Raw genomic sequence first — 19,426 nt, forward strand, 5'->3', positions numbered from 1 at the left:
CTTGAGGAAACTGCGTGTGGCCGAGCCATAGGCCACCGCCACCTTTAGCCTTTATGCTAATGACCATGGCTTTCTTCAATGGTCTATTAGCATTCCTGTGGTCTGCTTTTGTCTCGTACCACGAATGGACATGCCTACCCCACCACACACACAAAAAAGGAAAAAATTACTGGTAGACTCGAGGCGCTTGATATCTCTGGAGGTCTGCAGGAAGTAGCTTCGCAGAAACAGGAACACAGCAAGAAGGGGAAGAACGGGAAGAAGGATCCAGGGGATGATGGTGGCAGCTACTGCAATCACTCCGATGACTTGGAGAAATACCTGCGACAGAAAGTGAAATAGAAAGGAGCACAATATTAACCAAACAGAGTCAAAAGCTCCACTGCTGCTGTGCGGGCTACCACCGGGGCAGTGAGGCCTATTTCTTTCAAGAGAAACTCTTTCACTTGTATTTGTGTGAGACCATCACAGACATACAGTAAGGTAACAGCAGGCTGTGGGACTGAGGTTATGTGACTCACAGTGTGAAAGGAAAACGACCACAGCGCTAATTCTCACTTAGTAGCAGGTGAGAATTTACCACTTGGCCACTGCAGCTCATATCCCTGGCTCCCTTGGGCTTTCCCTTCAACACTTCTGGCCTGTAAGCCTCCCTGGCAGAGCAGCCAGCCAACAGGCATGGCCACAGTGACTGGCAGAGGACTCTGGGAACCACACTGTGGGTGTCTGATACATCGCACTCAAACCACACAGCCCTCAACAACACAGTGACTCATCACCCGTGTTAATGGCTCCGTGACACATCTAGACCAGGATACCAGAGCTGCCTAAACAGGATTGGAGGCAATGAGTCTGACGACAACAAAGAACCCACACCTGCACTGTGTTTAGAAACTGAAGTAAGAATCTGATAAAGTATCAGATTAAATAAAAAGCTTTTACCACAGCCCATCTGTGGTGGCAATTATCAGCTACTAGTATTTTACTGTAAGGGCATTTTTGTGGTACGTGTCCTTTACTCAAGTATTTCCATTTTATGCAATTATATACTTCTACTTCATTACATCTCAGTGACAAATACTGCACCCTTACTATTTTTTAATGTTATTTAACCACAGTGCAGTGGTGAAAACTATTGAGTACAATTCTTGATATATGAGAGCTACTGTATAAAGTACAATTTTGAGATATGTGTACGTTATACTCGTACTCCACTACACTTTAGAGGGAAATATTGTACTTCTTAATCCACAGCATTATTTGACAGTGTTGTTTCTTTTCAGACAAATAATTTTCTTTAAAAAACATATGGACAAGTTTACAAAAATACATTTTTAAAGATTAAAGCATCAACATTTTTGGTCTGTAGCTCCTTACAAACAAGCAGTTGTCATGTTTCAGATGTCTGTGATTTGTTAGCGGTTTATAAGAGGAGAGACATGTCCCCTCTAAACGTTTTGATGGTTATATTAAATAACTGTTTGAGGTTTACAAAAAGTCCCCAAAAATGAATAAACATGTATGAAGCAGAGCTTCGTTTTTTTTCCACAGACTGTATTAAAAACAATAGCTATAGCCACCGTGATGTCACACACTGGTTTTTATACTAGAGTTTGGCACTTTGCCCATCGCCATCTTGGATTTATGGAGCCAAATGTGACCTAAAGTGACCATATTTGGATGAATTTAAACTGATAAGCTGTATAAAAATGATCCCCCTGTAATGTTTTCATGAACGGAGAGTAGCTAGAGAAACCAAAACCATTTTTTGTACCACACTGTAAACATGTTCACTTTTTTCTGTAAAGTTGGAAATCCTAACACGGGGATCTATGGGAATTTACTTACTTTTGGAGCCAGCCTCAAGTGGCCATTCAAGGAACTGCAGTTTTTGGCACTTCCACATTGGCTTCATTTTTCAGCCACAGGCGCTGCCTGTTTTTGTTTTTTTCAGTTCGTCTTTCTTACACCTGTTATCATCTCATGACCCCTAAAAATTATTTTGCATCTCCTCGGCTAGAAACTAGGGATGTTTGTTCCGCGTAATTTTGGTTTTGACAGCCCGACACCCATTAACTGGAAACCAACCAGTTAATTTTTAAGAATAAAAAATTCAGAACAACATTAAATACAAAGGGCCTTTCTTTTCAGCTTGGCGCTTCATTGACTCAGTAAGCTTTACCACGGCATTTCAACGCGCTGTCCATTTAAGGTTTGTGAATTTTATTGTTTTATGTAAATGTCTTGGCTTTTATTTTATTTTCTGTTGTCAGCCAGCTAGCTGCATTAACATGTGGAAACACAACGCGCACTTCCCACCCTCTACCACCCAGGTTGGGTGGAAGCTAGTTAGCGGCACTGTTTGTTTGGAGATTACTACTGGTGGCTGCATCTCGGTGGTAGGATGGCGCTGCTGCAGAAACACAGTGCCCACGCTCCAGTCTCCCACCAGTAGCCCCGTTGAGTAAGCGGCTCCATTTTGAGCTGCAAAACCCCTGTAGCATTACTAACTGTGTTAGTACCACTCGCCATGCTAACACGGCTAACAGTGCTAACATAGCTGACAGTAATAACACAGTTAACGATTCAACAGGGAGTTTGTGCCTCAAAACCGAGCCACCTCCTTGCCGAAGGGAGACTGAGGAATGGGCACAATGTTTCTCCACTCAGGTGTTGGTGAGCAGTGCAGTAAACTTAAAAGTAGCCACATAGATTGACATGCATAACCGGTCAAAAATATTCTCTGCGGTCAACTGATCAGGCTAATGTTTAACCACTGACATCTCTATTGGGACCTATTGGATTACGATGCCTTATGTTATAAAAAGCAAAATATATAATACGTTGTTATAATATCTGATAATGTTTCTATATTTTTACTTGGATAGGATTTTAGTCGCAGCACTTTTAATGGAGTATGTTTACTGTGTGATATGATACTTTTACTTAGGCAAATGATGTGGATACTTCTTCCACCACTGAACATGTGAGAGACCATTTCTTCCTAACTGAAAGATATACTGTGTTACATATTTCATATTCGATTGATAGATGATAAAATTGAAACCTCACACCCTGAAATTAGACACATCCTAAGAGACGAGTCCTAAGACGTGGAGATTAGGATCGTACTGTTACCTTCAGTGGTCTCAGACTGGCCCAGAGAGATGAAAATTTAATTTAGCACCTTAATTACGGATGTTATCTGCCACTTAAGCACACATTTAAGCATGATCACTTTCAGTGTAGTTTCATGATGAAAAGCCACTCAATTCCATTTGCAGTTCAGATAAGAGGGTATTACTAGTCTAACCATTGCTGTAGTGGAGCCCACACAATCAAACAGTGAGTGGAAGCTACTGAGCACAACTGATCCCAAGAATTTCACAGTACATAAGTTTCAATCTTAGCCTTGATGGAAGGCTACCAGACTGCAAAGTGAGATGGTGGCACACGAGCCATTACTGCACGTTATCCAGCCTTCCCTAGAGGGGGATCAAATATTAACTGAACAAATGTCTTATCAAATTTTTCTTTCACTCTCCCGCTGCTGATTGGTGACACAGCGACACTGCTCATTCATGTTTGCCTATTGGTTCATTTAAATTCTAATTGGGCCCATTTCAGTCGGGGGGCCGCGAAGGTCTGAGACAGGCTTATCTGACAGTGGGGTCATCTGAGGGGACAGAGGAGAAACAGGAACCATTAGATAGGAGTCTTGCCTCCTCCTGCTCCCCAGGGCCCGCTGTCGCCAAGGCCCTGTTTGATGTGATCCATTTGCGTGGTCTGGCGCTTATCATGTCAGCATCGGGTACACCGTGGCCCCCCACCCACACTACACACAGATGACTCCGATAAGTGATCCTACAAGCATACACCTCACCCCCTCGGACCACATCCATATCTCCTATGAAACCACACAGGAACTGAAAACTCCCAAAGCCACATCCCGCTGCACATAAAAGTGGATAAAAGGATGAAAGGTTTTGTATACAAACAGTTTAAATAAAGAATTACCGCTAATTGCTCTTTAGCAAGAAAAGAAAGCTACCGCACGCATGTGATTCAGTCATTCAAGCAAACTGGGCGCGCTGCTGTGTCCAAAGACCATTGAGATCTCTGCTGACCCTAATTGCTTTATTTTCTCAATGATTCTATCAGCTCTTTGATGTCCAAATAAATGCAGAAAATTGAAGTTAATTGCTATATTTGTGCTCGGCAATGATAGCGACTGTTGTTCCGCAGCGGAAAATAAACACTTGCCTTTAATTAAACATCCCTCCGGACACAAGGAATCAGTACGCTTCTTACAACCCCTTTTTCATCCTCCCTTTATTTACTGACAGTGTGCAATATTTGCCACAGGGAGAGAGGGAGAGGAAAAAAAAGTGCAAACAAAACAGGAAATGAGGGGAAAGCATGGCAAAGAAAATTCCTCAAAAGAAGTCCTCTGTCATCGCTGGAATTTTTTTCTCACTCCACACTTTTCCGTGACAGAGCGGCACAATAAGTTGCAAGGGTCAGTGGTACTGAAACAAAACAGGGCTGTTCCACTCGGGCTCTGGAACAATACAAGTGACCCAATCCATTCTGCTCTGTCTTTGGGCTTTATTTTAGCATTAAATGCCCAGATGCTATGGCCTTTCTTTGGGAGAAATGACTGTGGACACCTCCTTCACATTTTCCCTTTCTGGGCCATTTTCACTTCATAAAGCTGCAGTCAATGTGTTTTGTGTGTGGTGAGGAGGGTCTGACACATACTGTGGTGGTCTCAGTCGCTGTCTACATTGGTGGCTCAAGTAGTCCTAGGATTAGGCCTTTGTGTGCTGTGAAAAGGTAAAAGAAGTCACTTATTTGGGCTCAGTCAAGCTGCTGATTTCCAACCCCATTTTGGAAATAAGAGAAAGGCTTTGAAATGCGGTCTCTCTGTCTCACTCACTCTCTCCCTCTCTCTACTATAAATCACTTGTGTCCAGCAAATTCATTCAGTCATTGCTCCTTTCTTTTTCGCTTGAAAACAACACAAAAACATTTTTAAACGTGCAAGAAAACAGCAACTCGCCAACACAAAAGTCACTCACAGAAAGCGCAGGGTGCATTGTCTTCGCCGTACTGACGTGAGATGAGATTCTAGATTAGATTGGGACTTTGTTATGTAAGTTCCCAGGCTCAAAGGACCCTGAGCCTGGCCTGTATGTCTGAGTCAGAGGCAGCTGAGGTGCTGGACCGCAGCATCATGGCAGACCACACATACACACAGTGGAAGCTTTTGCTGGCCGGTGCTCGCCATCAAATGACCATGTGTGGTACTGCTGAGTGGCCGGTTAGGCACACCCATAAGCACACACATATACACACATACACACACACATAATGTTGTTGTTTATTTTTACACTCATTTTACAAATTAGTGAATAAAACAAGTAGCAAAGTTCACCTTTGGACTTCTCACTTTTCTGTGTCACTTGTGTTTCCCCCCTTGTGCAGGAAGACAATGGCGCTGTCATAAAACAATGCTCCGAGGGGATTTATGGCACGGCCTATATATTTCCACACAGGACCATCTCCTGTGTTTCTCAGGATAACCTGTGTTAACGCCTGGAGCCAGTGCATTCTTCACTCCTTCTGTCACCGTGCGTGGTAAAGAAGCAGAGAAAGCCAGTGAAATCCCATCCTACAGCACTCACGGTTACGTCAGCAGTTCTCATATCCCACAAAGCCACTGAAAGGGCCTGACACACAATGTGCCACAATATACAGACTCACACAACGATCCACCCGCCAGTGTTTTTACACAATGGGCCATCTTTGCTGCGCGTTTGTGTGCATGTCTTCGGTGCTGGGTTTGTGTCTGCATACCTCACACATGCACTCCCGCTTTTGACTCACACACACCCTAAACTATTTTCTCTCTGTACAGATGACTGTTTGGTTTACTGCTGTAATCTATGACTAATGAGCCAGTGTTTATACATGTTTATATGCCGTTAACACTGGTGAAACTAGGTTAAGTCCCACCTAAATGAAATTAACTGTCAGCTGGTGTCTTAGCATGCACATGCTGACAAACTGGATGGTTAAAGGGATACGCTGCAGATTTTCACCCAGCTCTGTATCATAACAATGTAGGTAGTATGTGTAAATTAACTATGGTAAACCTTCCTCCATTTTACCTTTGCCCAGATCTCCCTAGCCTCGCGTCACCAGGCTTTTCACGTAGGGCGAAGAGCCTGGTTTCCATTCACTCTGAATTTTGTCTGGATTCTGGTTCCGGTCTAGAGAGCGGATCCAGAATTCACCAAATTCACCAAAGTAAAAGTGTTCACCAAAGTAAAACTTTAAATTCTGGCGCACCATCGATTTGGGATGATGAGGGGTGTAAGAAAATCGATTAACTTAATGGCTTGGGGCTTTTCTTGTAAATTATATTCTTTAAATCAAAAAGTTCCACTGCATTTTTATTAGCTTGGTGCTTTTATTTTGACAGAAAGGTGCATCCATCGAATTCCGGATCCTGTCTCTCTCGCCCTGGTTCCAGTTCCTTACCAAAACAGCCACTAAATGGCCCCAGACTAAGATTTCCCTGCTCATTTCTCAGCCCAAATTCACCTGATGGGGCGTTTCAGGCTGATTTACGCTGGCTCTAGGGTTGTTGCTGGAACTATGATCGTACCGCATTTTTGTATGCCCACCACCACAGACACAAAGAGTATGGAAGCGGATCGAGAGAAAGAGAGCTGCCCCCCTCCCTCTTTCTCTATAACTCAGACCAGCTCTATAACTCAGACCAAACTCCAGTCAAACTGTAAAACTAGGCAGTGCTGATCAAATATAAACCAAGATTTTGTGATTGTATTGCCTGTTTTTTGCCTAAAATGTTTTCAAAAATATTTTTTTAGTGCACTGTTTGGCTGTAATATGAGAATTTGTGAACAGGAAGTGGGCACTACACTTTTCCTGTATTGTAAAAATGGAGGCTAAACTGAAATCAAACAATAAAAAAGTGCTGTTAAAATATAAACCAAGATTCTGTTATTATGTGTTGCCTGTTTCTCGCCTCAAACGTTTTCAGAAACAGATTTTAGTGCACCGTTTAACTGTAATTTAAGATTGTTTGTTACCAGCTGGCTGCCATATTGTTTCCTGCGTCAAAACAGCCAAGCTTGGATTATGTCACGCACCAGTGGGAGCATTTATTGATCCGATGCTGTGCAGTGCATTCTGGTAGTTGTAGGTTTTTAACCTTTTGAGCAAAAGGAATGCGACAGCCCTTTGTCTCTGTTTCCTCTGGTCATGTAGTACCAATTTCAAAGGAATTTGCATCTCTCTGCTGCATACACAGCATATTTTTATGAAGGGACCATCTTTCCAGCAGTGAAATACTTCTTTAAGAATACCTATGAATGTAGCTATGGACCCCGCAGTTAGTGGTGTGACTTGGTCAAGAGCCTTCACACAAAATCCTCCACTGAAAGACCCCTGTACTCACCCCTTATTGTCTTGCCCTCCTCCTCTGCCCCCTCTGTGAAAATAGAGGCAACCCAGGATTTAAAGGTCAAGTCTACACAAAAGCAGACAGTCCCCAAAGCCTGAGGTGTTTTTAATTGACATTTCTGTCTTTGTCCCCTGACCATAAAGAGAGAAGAGAAAGAGCCTTTTTCCCCAATACACTAAATTACTACTAAATGAGACCTGTGAAAAAAAATAGGGCTCTGGGGTGTAACCAGGTTCCCCCAGCTTGGGGGAATCCCCTTGTTAGGCGGGTATGGGGGCAATGCTGAGGGGCTGTGAAGTGCTTACTCCACCATAAAGGGGGGAGGCTCTGGTGCAAATCCCCGCACAGAAGCGGCCTCTCCCCATAGAGAGAGATAAACCAGTTAGGGCATTGTTTATGAAGTTTCACTTTATTCCCCCCTGACAACCATTTAAACAATGACTATGGGGAAATGTCCCTCCGCGAATGAGCAACAATAGTCGGGATCAGCAGCTTTTCTGCGCGGCTAATACTTTGATAAAAAGAGCGAAAATCTTCCTTCCTGAAAGCATTAAAGGCTGCTCAATGAAAGACACCTGCAAACAAGAGCAGAAAGCAGCACAAACAAAAGTGTTGGGTCCAAAGGATGCCACCTTTGTCCACCAGCACGATCACTTCCCACTTTCTGCTGCAGCAAAACAATGTGCACAAGATATATCCAGTCTTATTTTGACAGATCACTCTTTATTTAGTTATCTGCAATACAGACACATAGTTAAAATAGTATTGTGTCTTGTCTTGTAACTAAAATGGTGGAATAGATAAGTCATATTCAAGTATAGTGAAGTCTGTTTTTAGTCTTGACCTAGTCTACTTTCACTGTTTTCAGTTGGACCTTTGCGCCTTCTACAAACTTATTATTTTACTCCAGCCATTATTCACCTTATTATCAAAATGAGGGAAACTATAGCAGACAAAAAGCTTTTGTGCGTATGATCTTTTGTGCTTTCAGCATTTAAGATGGCTTTTGTCTACTGTGAGATGGGTATCTGCCACAAACATCACTCAGGCATTGTGGAGGGGGGATTCGTTTTCAGCGCGCCTTTGTTCTATTCTTTGGCCCTAACCAAAGAGCCACGCCTGCTCCTCTACCTCGAATTGTGCAGCGAACATTCCCTTCTTTGTGGTGCTAGGTGCATGAGCTGGCTCATCTCCGCAGGCTTTCGTGGGAGATGGCTGTCACGGCGGCAGGGTGGCATTTTGGTAACCTAACCTGGTTATGCACCAGGGTGGCCCTTGGCTACCGGGCCTGTAAGACTGTGGAGCATTAGGTGGATTGCGCTGAGAAGGGGCAAGTCCCGCTCTGGGTCTGTTCCAACTGACCTGTCCCCTTTCCCCTCTACCACGCTTCCAGCTCCACTCCTGCAAGCACATCGTACGCCTGCTGCCCACGCTTCTTCTCTTTGCCACTCAACACATCATCCTCATCACCTTCCCCCCCACCTCCTCGCCTCACCACTGTTTTCCCCCCTACATTGGACCCATCATCTTGTGGCCTTTATTTCCTCTATGCTACCTTTCTCTCTCCCAATCACTTGCTTAGTCTCCAAACGCATTCTCTGAAGATGCCGCTTCTGTTGTGTCACACTGAGGGAGCCACGCCCTCAGCCTATGTGCACACTTTTATTAAATCTGTGCAGGCGCTGGGCCGCGCTGGCGGGTAATCCTACAGTAATTGTTTCCAGATTAGGGGACCCGGACCACAAAGCAGGTTTAGCCAGGCATGAAATGGCCTTCCCATGCTGCAGCGCCAGCGACCAAACCTGCCGAGGTGAGACTCACCTGGATAAAGTCCACAAACGTCCATGGGAGCAGAGAGTCCAGGTAACCGATGTCCTTCGAAAACCTGTTGAGGATTCTTCCTGGGAAACAACACAACACAAAAGGCACAGATTGGATGACATTAGAGAAGATACATGTACAAGAGAATCACACAGTTGGTTGAAGAATTTTGTTTTAATGGTTAGAAATATGTCAAGTGTATATTTGGTCAATGAGATGTAATATAGTGACATTAAGTGGGAAAAACGTGTGACTGTGTAGCGTGAGAGGACACTTACATGTCATGTAATTTCAAGGGTGTTTTCTTTCCAAATTTCAGGGGTGTCACATATGAAACTAATCTGGTGTCCTTCACTAGAAAGTTCTGAGCATCAAACACGTCATTTCCTGCATTCTGGTGAATTTTTATGCACCAATTTGTGCTTATTCTGCTTTAATTTATGGTGTAAATATCTACAATTTTGTCAAAATAAAAGTCCTCCGCATCTTTCATGTTTTTATTGCTGGGGTGGGGGTGAAATCCTGAAATATACACCATGACTTTGCAGGAAATAGTCCTATATGACATATGTAAGAACAAATCTTTATCCATTAGCTGCTCTGCACCCATAAAAAACAATATTTAGTTTGTTTCAATTTCCTTCAGTCTCCCTAGACTATTGAGCAACTGTTATCGAAGTCCCCGCCAATTTAATAGAAAAGAGCTTATACACTGAGTGCGATATCAGATGAAAAACACAGGCCTATCTAGATTAAACAATGAATCATTATTTGTCTAGCATTTCATAAAGACTGCCCTACTCTTGGCTGAATACATGAGGGAACCTTTTGTTTGGAAACAAAAGGGCAACAGAAGCTGCGTACCTGCCTTTATGTTCTGACTGGCAGTGTCAGTGACTTTAATTGAGTTGCCTCCAATCTGCTCAGGTGTTCATTATTTTGGCTGGTGCTCTGCAGGTGCTGTGGCAGCCCTTCATTGTGACTCTTTTAGTAACTTTGCTCCCCTATTCTGATCCCACAGCACATAAGATTACACTCCAGCTGCTTTCACACACTGTTTACTGCAGGGTCAGTGATAGCAAATCCCCACACTACACTACCTAAAGGCAGGCAAGACAGAAAAGGCTTTCTCTATCTCTGTCCCTGAAGGAAGCCCTCAGACTCACAGAGGCAGACAAAAAGTACCAGAGCAGTGCCAGCGTTGCCACTACAGGAGCCGGGCTCGAGTTAAAAGACACGAACAAGCTGTGGATCTGTTGTGTGTGTAGTCCTTGTCAAAGCGCCTCCAAAATGGTGTCATAATGTTTAATACTGCACTTAAGCAACCCATTGTCTCTCAGAGTGACACATCACTGAGCAAACAATAATATTTATCATGTAAATAAAGCAGCGCACACATATTTAGGGTACAGCCCAGTGATAAAATGAAACTAACCATGCAGGCATGCAGATGAGTTTATCTAGGCTCACAGAATGGGCCATGAACCAGGGTGGGACTTGGTACGGGATCGAAAGAGGGAACAGCTGAGCGGCACATTGGCAGAATGTGACGGTATGGCACTCCGGAGGCGTGGCGGAACCATGGCACCACTGACCTAAAAGTTGCCTCCCAGCCTCCCAGTCAGTCCTACGGAGGTGGGCCCTGTAATCACCTCTCTCCACGGCCGTAAGCAGCTTACAGCTTTATCCAAAATGCCGCTCCCGCCTAAAAACATGCATGCAGACGAGGCCGGGCTCCCCATAACAGCCATTGCATAAACCCAGCCAGAGCATTATTCCCCGCAACAACCCAGCAATGCTCCAAATCAGTACTGATTCAAAGTCAAGTGGCGTAAGCATGTTGTACACTTGGAGGCAGACTAATCTTATTCACAGTGTGAGTGCCCCTTTAGCATACAGACATCCCGAGGGGAGGGTTCATGCAAGGGGGTAGAGCTGCGACTATACTAGTGTAGAATATCGCTGCTTTAGTCTGGGAATGGGGGGAGTACTTGTCAAACTGTGTTTGCGGAAGATCCAATAATATTTTATGTAATTTTACTGTCTAAGCCATAGATGACCTAAATTCATGCATATCTGACAAACAATGCCAATAAGAAAAGGATAGGTTTCTCTGGGTTACATCATACCATGGTTAGAGGGTGTTAGAGCAGAGAACATCAGTCAGCTATCAGCTGTTTGACAAGCGGCTCAGTTAACAGAGAGTTTCAGAGGGGATGAAGTAAAGACCCTTCTCCATCCTGCGCAGACTATAGAGGGGATACATTACAGTGATGCAGTTACACAAAGACATTCACTGCATGGAAATGCCTATGAGGTAAGATCGGCATGGGACAATGGCTTCAATCACTATGGGTGGTTGTCAACAATATCACCTATTGTGTAGAGAGGGGTATAGACGTTTCAGGATATCAGCAGCATTAGTATCAAACAATTTCTCATGGTTTAAGACTCCAGGGGTGATTTGCACCACTTTTTCAGGCTCAGGAAATATCAAGCCCTCCCAACTAAGGTGGCCCCTTAGGTGGAGATATTAGGTGAGCAGGGCCCCCAATCACACTTAAAGAAGTGGAACAGTGGGGTCCGGCTAGAGCAGGGCGTGTGGCAAATCGCTGTTCCCTGTAAACATCAAGATAAGGCGACGACTCCGAGCCGCTCCATGTGTGGGCCCCAGTGCAGTTGGAGGGGCCTTTCAGCCAGGCAAGTGCGATAATGAAGGAATACTGGGGAGGGGGGCTGCCAAGGCTGGAGGTGGCACAGCTCACCTGCACTTCCATGAAGGGCCTCGGGGCCTGGGGCAGCCTCCCACCGCCGGCGCCTTGCTGCCAATACTAATACATTCTAAATCCATTCTCTTCGCTCACACCGCCAGGCTCCTGCAATCTCCTCTGCTTCCCTTTCATGCAATTAAATAGTGGAAGTGCCGAGCGAGGGGGAGCCATATCAGCCACACTGCACACACACACACGGCTCCATCTCCACATTCAATTTACACACCTCGATATCATCATCCTCTCTGCAGTACTTCCTCCACTTCGCTCTTAACACTCTTGCATCCCAGACCTGAAATACAGACATTAAAAACATTGCCTCTGTAGACACAATTAGAATCTCACATCACTGACTACAGAAGATCTAATGTTCCCTGCGTCAACAGCAACTGAGTGACACCTAGCACTGAGATGGCCCACTATGCCGATGTGAAAGGGGGACGGTAGAAGTGTGTGCGTGTGTGTGTGTGTGTGTGTTGACTGAAACTCCACTCCTTGACTGTGCTGATGAGCTGAAGCCCTGGCCTGCAGTCTCTGAGGGGATTAGCCCACTCAATGACACTAAATTACAGGGATCAACATCAGCTCAACACATCCACCGCTGTCTGTGCTGCTCTAACTGGATCACATTTGGATGAACAGCTGTAATAAGACTGTACATATTGCTAAAATTGAGCAACATGAATATATGAAGTTTTACAAATCCATATAGTGGAGGAAAAATAGTGTCTGCGGCGTTAATAACATCATCGAGACATCTTCTTATCAAACAGAACTGTTGCAAAATATAAAAGGATTTAATCGTGAAAAGCCCCAACTTGGAAATCAACTATTTCCACACAGCACAAAAGATAACACATTTCAAATGGCATTCAGTGGCTTATACAGAAGAGCTACAATGCCTCCCCATCAATCATAATTTACCACCGCTGTACCCTATTGTTACAAACCACATTCACAGAATAACAAATAAGACCTTTGTGCAGCGACGCTTGAAATGGTAACCTTTAACTCCGCGGACAGCTATCAAACAGCGGGGCCTGTTCAGCAGCAGCGCACCTATCACTTACACATGTAAACAGTTGTCAAATCCTTAAGAACGTTGTTACAAATCGCTCACACTTATTGCATGAGAGCAGTGGATGTGGAAGCAGCTGTGATGGAAGTGGCAGTTATTGTGTGAAAGGGGGGGGGAAGAATCTTTTTAGACGGGAGCAAAACATTAAGAAAGAAATAAGAGTGAGGGGAAAAGCGGCAGAGCTGACATCAGCCGTCTTTGTCCTGGTCTTTTCTGTTTGGTTTCACTCAAGTGAGTGAATCAGAAACACAAAGCAGGAGAAGCAAAAAAAAAAAAAAAAAAAGAAAGGTAAAGAGTGAAACTTATTTATATTGTTAAAAAATGTCATGCTTAGTGTACTGTTGACTGGACAGAGGAAAAAAAAGGAACTCTCTCTCCAGGACAGTTGTCTATAAATCCAGTCAGACACACAGTGTTGTTTGCCAGCCTGGAGGCCAAGCTGTAATGACTGGACTGGTCATACAATGGTTACTGATAGCAGCACAACAGCAATCAGATAGCAGTGTCTGTTAAGCCTCTCCTTTGCTGCGCTATTAAACAGATTATTACATTATTCAAAGTGTTTGTCCTCCTCCCGTGCGTAGATTACCAAGGACGGCACACCCAGATAAGCCGTCAGGTAGTCCAATACGTAACACAACGGCAGCAGCAGAAACAAAAGCCAAAGATTAAGACCTGTGGTGTTTGCTCCAAACACAGCTCTGCAAAGGAAAGCTTTGTCGCTGCACCCACTCCTAATGCCAGAAGAAACCGCAAGCTCCTGAACACCCTCAAATCATATTTAGACTTGTGTTACCAGCTTATTATGACTCATTATACAGATACAAGTTCCCTTCTTGTTGAGAATTCCCACCCGAGCTGATTGTGTTGTACATGCATGTCACTATGAGGAGATTAGGCTGAGTAATTACCTGCTGACAGGTGAACAATGCTCCAGAAAAATTAAAGTTATCAAAGTGGGCCACTTGACAGTTGACTTTGGAGATGAATGGCACATTGTTTTGACATTACTTCATTTAATTAAAAGGAGGTCTTTGATTAATACCACAAAATCGTGCAGATAAAATAACAAGGCGAGCAAGAAAAACATCTCGCGAGTGATTTGAACAAATCTTGAAATACTCTCTGTATTTTAAAAAAAGGTGGTGCAAAAAAAACGCCGGAAGAGAAGGAAAAAAAAACACCCAGCAGCAGCCCTCCCTGAGTAAAGTCAGATGTATTTGGAGTGTTTGCACACTTTTAAAATCGTGTCCATCTGCCCACTCCATTGACCCAGCAGCTACAGCCTACAAAGCTAATGAAATAATCGAAGATTTCTGATACAGCGCGCAAGACAAATACGTCTGTATTTGCACAGCTCTGTAGTCCAAACACAACACTGTCCAAGATCTAATGCAAACAGCATTTATTCAATATGACTGTTTGCTTTGGGTTCGAGCTCACAATAAAAAAAGATAGCACTCTCTTTACACGTTTTTAAATACATCATGGCTATATATTAAGTCGTATCAGGGGGGTTTTGGACTGAATTGGCTTCCTGGTTACTTTACTTCCTGTGATGCCAGCTCACATTAAACCACAAACAGAAAAACATCTTTACGCTTACACAAATGAATGTGCAGCTTTTATTTTATAGTCCAAATTAGATCCTCTGATTAATATTTATCAATTCTACTTGAAAGTACAAAAATATTTCAGTAATATGGTGATAATGTGAAATCTTTGAATGGAATGAAATACATTTTCAAACACAGGTTATCATATTTAAAAGAACTTGATGGCAATGACAAACTATGGAGTTTAAGGGCACGCATATGGATGTTTGCAAAGTGGCGGCAAAGTCAGTAACAGTCTGCTCTCTAGTGGCAAGATGTTAGAACAATAACTCCAGCATCAGGTCCCACTGGATGTTAACATCTCCTAATCATCTCATCGCTCCCGTGCAACCTTGACCGCATCATAAATAAGTCATTGGTCACCTAAATGAGAACCTGATGCGGAGGTGAGCCACTTACCAATTGGATTGATATCGAAGAAGTGCACCGGGGTCCGGAGGATGGCGTTAAACATGCTGTTGTGTAAGGTTTGGGCTGAGCTCACCAGGACATTAAAGAAGACCAAGCTGCGAAGGAAGCCAAACACTACTGAAGTGGCTGTTAAACCTGACAAAAGCACAGGAAGAAAAAAAAATCCATCAGCATACTACAATGCTAGCCTTGTACCTGTTCCAAGGTCAGCTATGCATTCAAGGTGCCATAATTAAGCATGCTAAACGGCACAAAAAACTCAGATATATTCCACTTAAGTTTTTTCCCTTCAATTATGTTTATTTTTGTCTTGAATGCTGATCTATCACTGTGAATACAAAGCCTGACAGAGTGAAGAGGCTGGGAGTCACAGGGAGACAATCAGAGCAATCCAACAGCAGAACACAAGAGAGGCACTGCTATCTCCCTGTACAGCTGAGGCCCATGTACACATACACTGGGCCTTGAAGGCCTTGGGCCACAGCCAAAGAACTGTGGATCTGTTCATTGAATGGCTGGCGTATTCAGAGCCTCAACAGTACACAAAAAGCAATGTGCGCTCAGTGAGCTTCACCTGCGTAAACACCTAGGTACAGGTCAAGGTCCAGCTGCCGAGGGAAGCTGCCATTGAGGTGCTCTGTCACATTGATGTGCTTCCGTTCAGAGGCCCTGCGAGTCAGCCACAAAAGAACCAAAAACCCACAAGGACAAATAAACACAATGAAGAAAGAACGCTGCAGCACGAAGGCACTATACAGAACTCATTCCTCCTATCTTGAAGCACAAGGTCAGTTTCAACAGGAGACAGATAATGCCAAGAAAAACAGTTTGGTTCAGTCGTCTTCTATTAAATCATCAACCATTTCCAGCCTCGCAAAACCTACTCTCATTTTTTTTTTTTTTTCTACTGCAAGCATTGGTGTTGTGTAAAAGAAACAAAATCTCACCAGCAAGCGAGCCACCAGTCCTGGAGAACAAATGTAATCTAAGCAAACACACACAAAATTAAACATCACAAATAAGCAATTTATTACATCAATCAATTCTGTAAAAAAAATCACTTGACATAAATTATGTGTTGTATTTTTCCAAAATTAAAAACACACTAAATTAATGAAAGAAATTGACTCACATGTGCTAAGGCATTGAGTAAAATGAGGACCAAGAGGACCAGGAAGTTGGCACCTGCCCTGAAATACTTCACATACATACACAGGCCGACGTTCCCTTCCGAGCGCCTCTCCTCCTCCGTTGATTGCACTACCTACAGTTAGACACTAGTGTCAGTGCCAGTCATCCAGCAACACTTCAGATCAGGCTGTCATGAGCACCGAGGAAAAGGTGAGCACCTTCTGCCCTCTAGTGGCGGCCAGGATGCACAACAACCCTTTTCCCCACAATGATATTGCCACACAGTGCGCTTAGAGCTTGATGGAAAAAGCTTTTTTACCAATTACAGCCAAGTTTCTGTAACTTAATGTTTCAGATATACCTACCGCTGCAAGTGGCTCTGCTCCCTCAATCAGAGAGTACTGAGAGGAGGAGAGGGAGGACATTGAGTTGTCAGAGAGCGTGTGGGAGAGGCGGGAGACAGTCGCAGGGATGGGGGTCGTGACTTGCCTCTCCTCCTCCTGGACCTCCTCCTCCTGAAGCAGGGAGGTGAAGTCAAGTCCAGAGCCCTGCAACTCACTGTAGGTCCCCTTTGCCACCATCTGACCCTGACATCGACAGAAAAGGGACGCAGTCAAGAGCAAAAGTACTCACAGTGATAGAAATGTCAGCATCTGTGAGTGACATGATGCATACTCACACTTTCTGCTCTTAAATAGATACTGTTATTGCTGTTTGTCTTTGGTGTTTCTTGCCTATAACTATAAACTATAAACATGATATTTGAACAGAAGAGGATGAGCACCTTGCACCTGTTTCATCCTCTGCCAGTCAGCGTGTGATTATTCTCAAGAAACACCTGATAGTGATTATGCAAAGAGCAAACCTGATGAAGCGATGTGCGAAATGCGTAGTTCGCTCCTCCTTCTGCTTTTAAATGTAAGCTGATAATAAACTAAGTGACAATCTGAGTATCCCTGGGGTGCACTGGAACTTTTATTTTTCTTGATTCATGTGGATTATCATGCACCAGCTGCCACCCAAGAGAGAGGCACAGCTGTGCGCAGGGTTTCTACAGATTTTTGAATTATGACAGGTTGTTTTTTTGCTTGTACATGTAAATTTTAAACTCTTGCAGACGGGCAAATTCTCCTTGACACACAAATTCTTCAAATTTGTTCTCTGAGTAACAGCATATTAACTGTATTGAGGCTTTCAGATGTATTGTGGCAATAATATAAAAGTTTAATCTTGCATTTACAGGGTTTTACTTTGTACAGAAAGCCCCAAGCCCTGTAACAACCTTCCTCCATCTCTACAATCATCATCTACGTTATCGTTCTTCAAAAAACATCTGACAAGGACTCTAAATTGCAAAAACTCTTAAAACTTTATTGATTTATTTGAAATTTGTGTGTTTGTATATCTGTAACAATTTTGTAATATGTCCAAGTCTGGAACTCTTCTTCAACTGTGCAATCTTCGTTTTTATCTATGTATAATTGTTGTTATTTTATAGGGGGAGGTATCTTTATAGGCCATTTTTGGCCTCTAACCTCTTCTGCAAAATGTTTTGCAGCTTTTAATTTCTTTTTCCTGTATTTTCTATACGTGTATGTGCTAATAAATTAAACTAAACTAAGTGATGGATGTTATTTTTTCTTTTTTTTTGGTGATCAAAGCTGTGGTAAACGCAGATAATCAATACTGCCATTCTATTTCAGATCCCCATAGATTACAATGACTATGTGCAGTTTTGAAGGGACCACTCATAATGAGAATATTTCTATCAAAATTCTTTTTTTCAAGGTACACTGTGCAGGACTGTATTAGTTTGTAAAGACGCTCGTAAGTAAAAGAAAGTAAAAGCTGAGCCCAGATACACTCAAGGTTTGATGTTTCGCCTCACAATATTTTCATTTTTTTCCGCACTGTGTCTCTCAGACGCCTGCTGCTTACAGTCTGGCACCTGGTGGCGTCTTTTTTAAAGCCCTGACCTCACCTGAGCGCTGTGGGAATACAAGTCCTGAGCATGGACAATAGTGTGGGGTCTAGTGGGTCATATGTGATGATTGAGAGGGACTAATTCTGTATGAGTCTATACATTGGTTTTAGGAAAATCTTGTGTAGTCTATCTTAAAACAGAAAAGCTCATTAACCTCTACATATATTGTATCGTTGAGGAGCTGTTGTCACTGAGCGATGACAAGTAGTAGCGTTTCGTGTTAAGTTAATGTTAGCTCACTTTCATCGTCACCCTAGGCAAGCTGCAAGACATGCAGTATGTGAACAAATTGTACACTCAGCTGCTTTCTAACATTCTACCAACCATAATTAGGCCCAACAATTGATAGCAGATTGTCAAACTGTGCCCAACTCATTCTAAAATAAGCACTGAACTGACCATCATGTGGGTGAAGCTCATGGACAAGCTGCTGGTACTCCCTGTGATTTCTTGTCTTTCGAAGAGTCTGATGTACCCAAACGTACCATCCCTATGTCCAGCTCCCAAGTGTCTCCATTCCATTCCCATTGTTTATGCAGACCTGAGCATTTTTTCTTTATATATAAACTCTTCTGAACACACACAAACATAAACACACACCTGCTTTAAGACAACAATTTGATCCGCAGCCTTCAGATACTGGAGTTGATGGGTCACCAGGATACGAGGCTTCTTCCGCAAAAGTCCACAAATACACCTGAAGCAAACAAATAGTTCAGTGTTGAAATGGAAATACTGCAGATATATTGTCATGATTTTAACACCTGATTAACGGATATGTGCATTTGACTGGGTTTCTCAATGGAAAACAATAAGGAGACGTTGATAGACTCACTCTTCAAAGAGGTGCCTTCCCACCTCAGCATCCACAGCACTGAGAGGGTCGTCCAGCAGGTAGATATCTGCATCCTGATACACTGCTCTGAAAACATGACATACTGTATAGAGGTTATCTCTGTCACTGGCACCGCATAAAAATGTACAATGCTGCATGGTTATCCAGCACACCTTGCTAAGCTGACCCTCGCCTTCTGTCCCCCGCTGAGGTTGGCCCCTCTGTCCCCAACCGTCGCCAAGTCACCACCAGACAACAGGTCCAAGTCCTGAACGGGGTCCAAA

The 19,426-nt window shown here is 43.4% G+C and overlaps 1 protein-coding gene across 1 annotated transcript in view; it reads right to left on the minus strand.

Moving 5' to 3' along the window:
- The window catches only part of LOC126393373 (ATP-binding cassette sub-family C member 4-like), a 68,654-nt gene that overhangs the window by 24,841 nt on the left and 24,387 nt on the right, over positions 1–19,426 (minus strand). The window contains exons 12-21 of the mRNA XM_050049510.1: positions 19,316–19,410; positions 19,143–19,229; positions 18,908–19,004; positions 16,685–16,910; positions 16,325–16,452; positions 16,140–16,177; positions 15,767–15,861; positions 15,181–15,327; positions 9,317–9,396; positions 171–321 (exon numbers count right to left, since the gene is read on the minus strand). Of these exons, the coding sequence (XP_049905467.1) occupies positions 171–321; positions 9,317–9,396; positions 15,181–15,327; positions 15,767–15,861; positions 16,140–16,177; positions 16,325–16,452; positions 16,685–16,910; positions 18,908–19,004; positions 19,143–19,229; positions 19,316–19,410 (1,144 nt within the window). The remainder of the gene's footprint in view (positions 1–170; positions 322–9,316; positions 9,397–15,180; positions 15,328–15,766; positions 15,862–16,139; positions 16,178–16,324; positions 16,453–16,684; positions 16,911–18,907; positions 19,005–19,142; positions 19,230–19,315; positions 19,411–19,426) is intronic.

The sequence above is a fragment of the Epinephelus moara genome, chromosome 7 (genome assembly GCF_006386435.1).
Source record: "Epinephelus moara isolate mb chromosome 7, YSFRI_EMoa_1.0, whole genome shotgun sequence".
Classification (NCBI taxonomy): Eukaryota; Metazoa; Chordata; class Actinopteri; order Perciformes; family Serranidae; genus Epinephelus; species Epinephelus moara.